Genomic DNA, 8,972 nt, shown 5'->3' with positions numbered 1-8,972 from the left:
AGTGTTGTGTTGGCCAAACCCATGTGTCCCCTTCTGCCAAGCGGCATGAGCCAGACCCATGTGCACGCACCTTGGGTCACCAGCCTGAGACTGCTGTGCTGGGGACACTTGGCTGGGAGTTTGGGGGGCAGCGCTGGGGGCATCACATAACTTCCCCAAGGCTGCACCGCGGCAGCTGAGCCAGTGGGCCCTGTTAACCGTGGGCAAATGAATATGGCCATCCCACAGCAACCGTCCTGCAGCAGGGCACATCACAGCTCTGGGCGAAGGGAGAAGTGGGTAAAACCACATGGCCTGGAGCGCTGGACGGTTTATCGCTTTCTCACAGCATGACTTTCTGACCAAGGCAAAAGCAGAACAAAACAGGGACGTGGTCAAAACATCCGTGTCCAGGGTGTCCCACCACCATTGCCTTTCACTGCCGTTTCTTGTGCCCACTACCAGCGCCCTCCAGAAACCCCTCTCGCCCCCATCGCTGCTTCCCAGACCCTTTCGCCATCTGCCCCATCCACCTCCTGGTGCTGCAGGCTCTTGAGCTCTCACCTGGGGTGGCCCAGGGAGCCCAGTCCCGGGCCGGCACTGCCCAGGGTGGTCCCGGCTGGTGCCCAGGCATGGCAGGCATCCCACAGTGGATGCCTCCCTGTGGAGAGGGATGCTGGGGTCTGGTGGAGCAGTTGCTCCTCCAGGATGGAGAGGTCGGCTTGGAAGAGCTGGTTTTCTCCCAAGGCAGAAGTTCAAAGTCTTCATGCTGCTTTGTGCTGGGAAATGTAAGTGAGGGAAAGGAGGAAACGGTGATTCCTGTTCATGTTTGTGATCGACACAGCTGACTGCTCAGTTTGACCTCCCAAGTGGCCGCAGAGGGACGGATGCACAAACACACATACGCACGCACACACATACGCACGCACACACATATATATTTATAGCCAGACTCGCAGCGACTCATTTTGTCCAAGTCCCTGAAAATGTTGCTCTTCATCTTGCTTTTGCTCTTCAATTTCAACCCAACTCTAAGCCTAAAAATCTGCTCCTTCAATGTGAGGTCTTTTGGAGAAACAAAAATAGCCAGACCTGAAGTCGTTGATGCTGTGGTAAAGGTACGTTCGTTTGCCTGGATGAGACAGACATTGAGCTGTCTGAGGATTTCTTAGCTCCATAATCTTGCACTTTATTTATTTTTCACAGTTGAATTTCAAGTAAAAAAAAAAAAGAGTTAATAATTTAAATCATTTTATACTCTTAAAGTAAAAATCAGCCTGTGGTTGAGTGGGGTGTTTGCTGATATTTTAGCCCACATGGGAATATAACAGAAACAACATTTACTGTTTCCTTTGGAAGTGGAGTTAGTAAAGGAGGAAAACCTCTGTGCACGGTAAAAATAATTTTCACTTTGAATCCACAGAGCTTTGTTTTGTGATACATTATTTACCTTACTTATGGGCTAAGTATTCTGAAATATTCTTGTCTAATTAAACGTATTCTCAGGACAGCAAAGAGTATCATATTAGAGTGTGTTACAAAATTGAAAAGCCTGATTGCTAATTTATGTAAATAAACCCTCACCATCAGGCTTACTCTGCAGCAGCTGAAGATAACTCAGCTTTTTAAAAGAACCATGTTTTTGACTTACAGCTTTTGCAAGTCCCCTCCGAGATGCCACAGTAATGGAGGATGTGGTGCTCGGTGTTAGCGGGATGGCTGCATGTGCCGAATGGCAGCAGCGAGGACCGCCACCATTTAGTTGGGCTTTAATCCTTTCGTTGCAAACAGCTGGAGGAGAGAGGTTTGTTGGGGTTTGCATTTCTGGATCGTTCTTCCTATGGGCAATATGTACTAAACTATGGGCAATATATTAATTTCTTACAAGTTTCAGGGGGGGGCATAAAGGGGCTTTTTTCCCATGAATATCACCTGCAAAGTTTGAAGAGTGACAAAACTGGGGGCAGCAGGAAGCCCCTGAGCATGCCGGGCTGTGGGGTGAGCCAGGCTTTCCCATGGGGAATCCCAGCACCGGCCATGGGAGCTGAGCCAGGCTGGGGCAGCCTCCCCCAGCTCCCCAGCACCCTGCGGCTCCTCTGCAGCGCTGCAGCCCACAGGTGCCGGGACCCTGTTTTCAGACCGGGGGTCGCTTTGGGCTTTACAGGCTATTTCAGAGAGGTCTGCAAGAGGTGGCTGTGACAGGCGAATGTTGACAGCACACATAGCTTTCAGAAGGCATGGAAGAGCGATAGGACCTTAGGGGTATATACACCAGAAAAAGGATGGAAACCGTTGCAGTGGATCAATGCTAGATGCAAACAGGCTCTCCTCCATGCTCCCCAAATCCTCCTGCCACATCTATCTGGGCACCCAGTGAGTTGGGATGTTTGTGCGCAGCACCGGTCCGAAGCAGAGAAGAAAACCTGTGTGGCAAGGGGCAGGGAGGAGAGAAAAGCGTGACCAGCTGGGGGGGGGGGGAGCAGGGGCAGCACCCCAGCAGTGGCGGGAGAGCAGGCTTGCAGCAGCCGCTCTTGCTGCCCCTTCCCTCCACACTTCCTCCTCAGGGGCAGGTGCAAAAGCTTTTCAACAAACCCAAACCCGCTCTGCTCTCGAGTTCCCTCTCCCAGCTCGTGTGCAGGCGTGAGGCAGCCCTGAAAGCAGAAGGGCTTCGCTCTGGCCACTGCCCCCCTCCCATGACCCCAGGCTGGGCACTGCTTCTTCCACAAAGGACTTCCCCGCACCAGTAACCACTTCTGTCTAACCTCTTCCTAATCCTTCAAAACCCACTGGGTGCAAACCTGCTTCTGCTCCTTCCCCTTGCAGATCATTTCTCGCTGTGATATCATGTTGCTGATGGAAATAAAGGAGAACAAGAACCGAGTTTGTCCTCTCCTGGTGGAGAAGCTCACCAGGTAGGGTGGCCATGGGCAAGTAGGCAAATGTTGGGAAAGATGCTTGGCAAGAGCCCGTGCTCTGCTCAGCACCACCTTCCTGAGCCGAAAGCTCAGGGTCTGGACTCTGTCCCAGCTGTCGAGGAGGGACCAGGCTCGGGCAGCCTTGCTGCAGGCCAGGAGCAAAGCCAGCTCCAGACCACTGTAGGACATGTATTTTTAAATCAAAATAACCAAGTTAGATTCAATTTGTTGAAGATTAATTCTCAAAGGAAGACAGAAGTGGGGGACAGGCCCTCGCCTGGCTAGTACCAGGCTGCGGCAGGGCAGCTGCCTTTCTGCAGGGTTAGGAATTGCTTTAGATTGGGGATTGCCTGCCTGGACTGCCAGGCCAGAGGAAAGAGCAGCGTACACCTGGCTGGATGAGGGACCCAGCTGAAAGAGAGACAGAGGCTGCAATAAGCAGGGAGGGGGTAGAGTGAAAGAGCCAGCCATGGAGCACAGGTCCAGACCACAGGTCCTGCGAAGGGTTTGTCTCTACCACCTGTGTCTGCGGTCAGGCAGGCAATGTCCCATACCCTTGGGCATGGGCAAAATTATCTCCTCCTCAGCCCCTTGTGAATGCAGAAATAAACTCAGGAGCACCACTTTCCTTCCAGTCAGCTGAAGGGGCCGAAGGAGGAATACAGCTGCATGGTCAGTGAGAGGCTGGGAAGGAAGAGCTACAAGGAGCAGTACGCCTTCATCTACAGGTAAGCGAGCTCCCCTCACCAACAAGCCAGCCCCTTACTCTGCCCTCCCACATCGCAGCCCTGTAGAGGCAGGCTGGACATGGTGGTGACGGCTTTGCTCCAAGGGAGCTGGAGAAGTGCAGGCTGTGCAGGAGGGATGGGCTGTGCCTGGGTGTGGGGATTGTCCCAGGCACAGCCACCAGCCTGGCTGTATCCGTCTGGGACCGTGGCCCAGGGTCCAGGTCAGAGCACGGAGTCAGTGTTAGACACATCCTGGCAAGCCATGAGCATGACATCCCCTGGCCTATTTATTCTGCTGCAGGCAACATCTGGTATGGGTGAAACAAACCTACCAGTACCCTGACACCCAGCTTGGGGACGAGGATGTCTTCTCCAGAGAGCCCTTTGCCATCTGGTTCCAGTCTCCAAAAACCGGTGAGATGTTTCAGAAACAAATTGTTCTGCCACTGGCAAGTCTCACAGAGCAAGGCGGTGCTGGCGCGTGCCGGGGCCGCATCCTGACCCCACGCTGCATTTCCTTACAAGAGCAACATTTTCCTTTGGGGCTGCTGCCCCCGGCATCGCCCGCAGCTCAGTGCACGCCACAGCCGGCAGCCCCAGGAAAGCCTCTGCTGCCACCACGAGCAGTGGTTTAGTGGATGTGCTCCATGCCGCTGGCACGGCCCCACGAGCAGCTCTCGCCATGGCTGTCAGAGCAGGGTTTGCCTTGCCCTGCCATAGCACCTCACCACCTCACAGCTTAGCATCGGCTGGGCAGCTGATGGGAAGCACTGTGCAATTACACAGCAAACACCTCTGACCCACAGCCAGAACAGAAGCTGTTTCTTCTTCAGAAAAACGTTCTTGCTTCCAAGTCAATCTCTGTTTCTTTGTAATTCGGCATGTGTTTAACCATTACATTTTTTTCCTATTCTTTTGCCTTGTTTTTAAGCTGTCAAAGAGTTTGCTATCATCCCTCTGCACACCACACCGGACACAGCAGTACGGGAGATTGATGAGCTCTATGATGTGTATTTAGACATAAAACAGCGCTGGAAAACTGAGGTTAGTTGACACATCTATGTTACTAACAGCAGCTTTGGTGCCGAGTCACCTGGCACGCTACTCACTATTCACAGCCTGACAACCTTAAAACTGTTGATAACAAGCCCCAGATTTTGAGTATCTCTTTGATGTATTTTCATCGAGCTCTCCACATTTTCATTGGCAAACTTGATCTCCCAATAAAACTGCTGTTTTATCAGCATGTCTTGGTGGTGCACCCAGCAGAAAGGAGAAGCCCCACTGCACTCAATGAGCGCTTGCTATTTGAGCTCTATGGGCTATTGGGAGCATCTGTTGACCCTAAAAGTCCTTGCCAGTCTTCTTCTGAAGAGCTGTCATCATGATTACTTTTGAAAACCCTCCTACCTTCCAGAACTTCGTCTTCATGGGGGACTTTAATGCTGGTTGTAGCTATGTTCCCCAAAAGCAGTGGAAGAACATCCGGCTGAGGACTTACTCTGAATTTGTCTGGCTAATTGGTGACAAAAATGACACTACGGTGAAGAAAAGCACAAGCTGCCCATATGACAGGTAAAGAGTTCCCTGTCAAACCGTTCCCTGTTTACAATTTTCTGAGGAAAAAAAAGTATATGGAAAGGTGTCAGTGACTGTCGGATAAAGAAAAAGTATATGAGACCTTCAAAGATAAAACAGTGTCCGGGAGAAATGAGATCTGAATACTTCTAGTCAGGAGCACAAAGCACTTCACAGGCTTCTTGGCAAGCAGTTTTGCAGAAAGGGAAAGTTGTCATGCAAGAACCAGCCATTGCTGTGGCTTAGGTGGAGACAAATGACAGGCAATTACACCACTTCTCATCTGCAGAGCCCTGCAGACACCCAGGCAGAAGACGCCGCTGCCTCTCCGTGCTGGCTTTGTGCCATGGTTTTTGCTCTTGCATTTGTAATTTGGATTAACAAATGCAAAATCCGGTTCTGAGCAGGAGGTGGGATGCCTTGCCTTCCCCTGGCACATGGCAAGTCCTGCTGCTATCTGCAGCTCCCTCAGCAGGGACAATAAATACATCAGCTTATTAAAGCCCAGAGTAAGCCAAGACTTAAACGTCTTGCAGAACGAGCTTCTGGATCAAAGCAGGACTTCACTGAGACTCCAGTCATTGGTGTCCTATGATTTTTGTATCCAAAGTACAGCTTTGAGCTTTGCAGTACTGTTGGGGTGGGTTTAGATACAAGTCATTTAACATTGGCTTCCAAGGCCAACACATGCCAAGGTATTTAGGTGTCTCAGTCCCAAGGAAAGCAATCAGCCAAACTCAGCCGAAAGCACATGCTGGCATCTCTAAGTAGGCAGCCCATGGGAAAGGACAAACCATATGTAGCTGTGACTCCATCAAGGCCACTGGCTCGGTGCAGCATGGCCACCGCTGGTTGGGCACCCTGTAACAGCACCCTAGTCTCTTGCTCCTTGCAGGATCGTGGTCAGCGGGCAGAAGCTCATCCACGCTGTCGTGCCACACTCTGTCAACATTTTTGATTTCCAGAAGGACTTTCAGATGACCGAGGAGCAGGTAGGCACAGCATGGCCTCTGCAGCAGTGTGGCAAGGGCTAATGCAGGAGTGCAAAGCCAATGGTATCCAGGCATTTTTGAACATGGCTTTGTCCATAAAACTGTTGCATCCTCCCGAAGTGATGCAATGCTTGCATTGCACCTCCCCACACCCACCATCGCACACCCACCTCCCTGCCACCACGGTGAAACCTCCTGGGACAGGGTTTGGAAAGAGCATGGGTGGCCGGCTCCCAACCCCTCTGTGCCGTTGTCTTGCAGGCATTGGGGGTGAGCGATCACTTCCCTGTAGAATTTGAGGTAAAAGCAAAAGGCGGCTTCTTCAACTGGCTGAAATCGCAGTTTTCAAAGAAGAGGACACCAAGAAACAGCCGCCGCTCGAGCTGATGAGCATGTTGAGTCCTCTCATGTGGTGTGGAAATACACGGATGCCAACAGATCTTGTAGAAGACTAGTGTAGATATACTCGTAGCAAGTGCAATATTTAGTGGAAAAAAAACCCGCGCAAATATTTTGTTGAAGTTCAGATATTTTGGGTAAGAAGGTGAATTAAAACTTCAGGCTATTTTCCTGATTGTATGCAAAAATAAATCAGCTAGAAGCAGCACACTAGACATGTACTGATCCCAAATCTAAAATGCTACTGCAAGGATAAAATACTTTTGTCTGCTTATCTGTAAGGGCTGAAGGGCAGGGATCTTCATGCGTTCACGTGGGCTCTGGAGTTCTGCCACCCCTCTGCAGGGGAAGAGTGATTAAAAGGACCTTTCTGCATCACGCGTGTGTGTGGATGCTTCAGAGCCACAACCAGTGGGACGCAGGTCTGTGCCTGGTGATTTGCAATGTAAAATGTTGCTAACAAAGAGTATTTGCTCAGTCTGGGTTTGGAACTGCTCACAGCACTGAGGGCTTGGGGAAAGACAGAAAGAAAAGACAGAGGGACAGGCAGTGAGAGCCCCTTTTCTGCACTAACCCAGCCAGGGAGCAACAGGAACAGAGGGCTGGTGGTTCCCACCCCTGCCTGCCTGCCAGCTGCCATTACCCTGCCTGCAAACCACTGGTGAGAAGTCCTGCGGATCCCAGGTGACAGTGCTGCCAACGGATAGCATGAGCAAAACTTAAATCAAAATCTGGTTTCAGCATCCTGGTGTGGAAGTAAGCTGCATCGCCCCCTGCAAAAAAACCTCCATGGCAGCCTGAAGTTCTCCAATGAACCAGACTTTAATGATGATTATTTAACATAGTGGTGCAGCAATCTGTTTTCTCAGCTCAACCCACAGGCTGTATTTAGTGCAAACTAAACCCTGTCACACAGATGGCATCTGAAAAGTAGGAATAATCCAACTGTTAGCGGAGGCAAATACTCGTCTCCCTTCATCAATGCCCCCCAGTTTGTTGTCTGGTGGGGCAGGGAGGGCTAGCAAATGAGATACCCTTTTTAGTGGAGGAAAATAGTTCAGCCTTTGCAAAACTCACTGTCTGGGGAGAAAGAATTTGAGAAAAGAAACTAAATAAAGAGGAGATTATCCCCAGGGGAAGGCGTGCAGGGCGGACAACAAACACCCTGACTTTCAATAGCAATTAATCTTGAAACGATAGAGCATTTCATAAGCTCCCTTGGTTATACTCCAGCCAAGGCAAAAGGAAAGAGCCTGATTTAGAACAAATATTTACATTGGGATTTTTATAGAAATGCCACTGTCTGGCTGACAGCAGCAATGGTCCATGTGAAGGCTGAAATCAGTCTAAGTCTCTAGCCTCACATCCCAGTCCTACATAAGTCCCTACTCTCTTTTGGCTTTCAGAAAGAAGCAATGCACAAAGGAATAAATCACGCTCCAGAAAAGCAATAAAAGATACATTCAATCATGAAAAATACAGAAATATGACTAAGTTTTACTGAAAAAGCTTATATGTGACATGGAATATAATCCTTTACCCAGCATCTGAAGATAAGAGACGTGGCCAGAGAATAGCTGCTGCAGCGGCTGCAGCCGCAGGCATGATGTTAGCAGCTCTTGGTCTGGAGATGCTATTGCAGGGGTGCTGAGCATTTGACCAGCAGAGAGACATCTTAATGCAAAATGATGCCTCTCCGTGAAGAGCTGGGACACACTTTTGTGGGACTCAAAGCAGACAGACGGCATCCGCTCTTGGTTCATAATGTTTGATAGGGACTGGGAGATGTCCAAAGCTCGTACAGTCAGCACAGTTGGTCTCTATAGATATTCCTGTGTATATTCCATACATTCATTAGACAATATTGTATATACATCCTAAAATGTTTAACAGTTTATGTCTTCTCTAGATTTTTCCCCACTGTGGAATCATTACCCAGTTGTGCCAATGGCAAAGGGGTTTTTCAATTGTTCCAGCCTGCAGGAGCCTCGATGTATTCTGCAGCCGGAACAAAGTTTCTCTTTAGATGAATGAGGCTCCTTGAGCTTTATTTATGATCAAACAGGAGTTTTACACTGGGAATCTGAAATGGCCTGGAGAGACTTTGTCTCATGCAAGCCAGGTCTCAGATCATGGCGCAGAGAGAGAGAAACAAAGAGGCTCTTCAGAAGCCGAAAACTGTTTCCTCCACAGCAGCCCTGGCCAGGTGAGAACACAAAGCAGACAGGGTGCGGCTGAACAAAAAGTGCTGAGATCCCTCAAGTCTGAGTCCTTGGGAAGCCCTTCTCCAATGCAGGGTGCTGGATGCACCCTCACTTCCCACAGACCTGAGGTCTCCGCAGCCCCACAGACACCCCCCCTCCCCAGCCCCACAGCAGGTC

At 50.1% G+C, this 8,972-nt stretch overlaps 1 protein-coding gene across 1 annotated transcript; it reads left to right on the top strand.

Annotated features, from left to right (window-relative positions):
- The first annotated feature begins 965 nt into the window (after positions 1–965).
- On the top strand, positions 966–6,579 carry DNASE1L3 (deoxyribonuclease 1L3). The gene is made up of 8 exons (XM_009491603.2): positions 966–1,097; positions 2,803–2,891; positions 3,530–3,622; positions 3,924–4,036; positions 4,554–4,666; positions 5,040–5,197; positions 6,096–6,192; positions 6,454–6,579. The coding sequence occupies exons 1-8, from the start codon at positions 966–968 to the stop codon at positions 6,577–6,579; spliced, it is 921 nt and encodes a 306-aa protein (XP_009489878.2).
- Positions 6,580–8,972: the final 2,393 nt, after the last annotated feature.

The sequence above is a fragment of the Pelecanus crispus genome, chromosome 7, assembly GCF_030463565.1.
Source record: "Pelecanus crispus isolate bPelCri1 chromosome 7, bPelCri1.pri, whole genome shotgun sequence".
NCBI classification, from domain to species: domain Eukaryota; kingdom Metazoa; phylum Chordata; class Aves; order Pelecaniformes; family Pelecanidae; genus Pelecanus; species Pelecanus crispus.
Note: the sequence above shows the minus strand (reverse complement) of the source record. Positions and strands in the feature narration are given on the sequence as shown.

Coding starts and splice junctions, on each gene's coding strand:
- DNASE1L3 (XM_009491603.2), top strand. CDS start 966: ATGTTGCTCTTCATCTTGCTTTTGCTCTTCAATTTCAACCCAACTCTA. Junction 2,892..3,529: donor CTGGTGGAGAAGCTCACCAG/GTAGGGTGGCCA, acceptor CTTTCCTTCCAG/TCAGCTGAAGGGGCCGAAGG. Junction 4,667..5,039: donor AACAGCGCTGGAAAACTGAG/GTTAGTTGACAC, acceptor CCTACCTTCCAG/AACTTCGTCTTCATGGGGGA.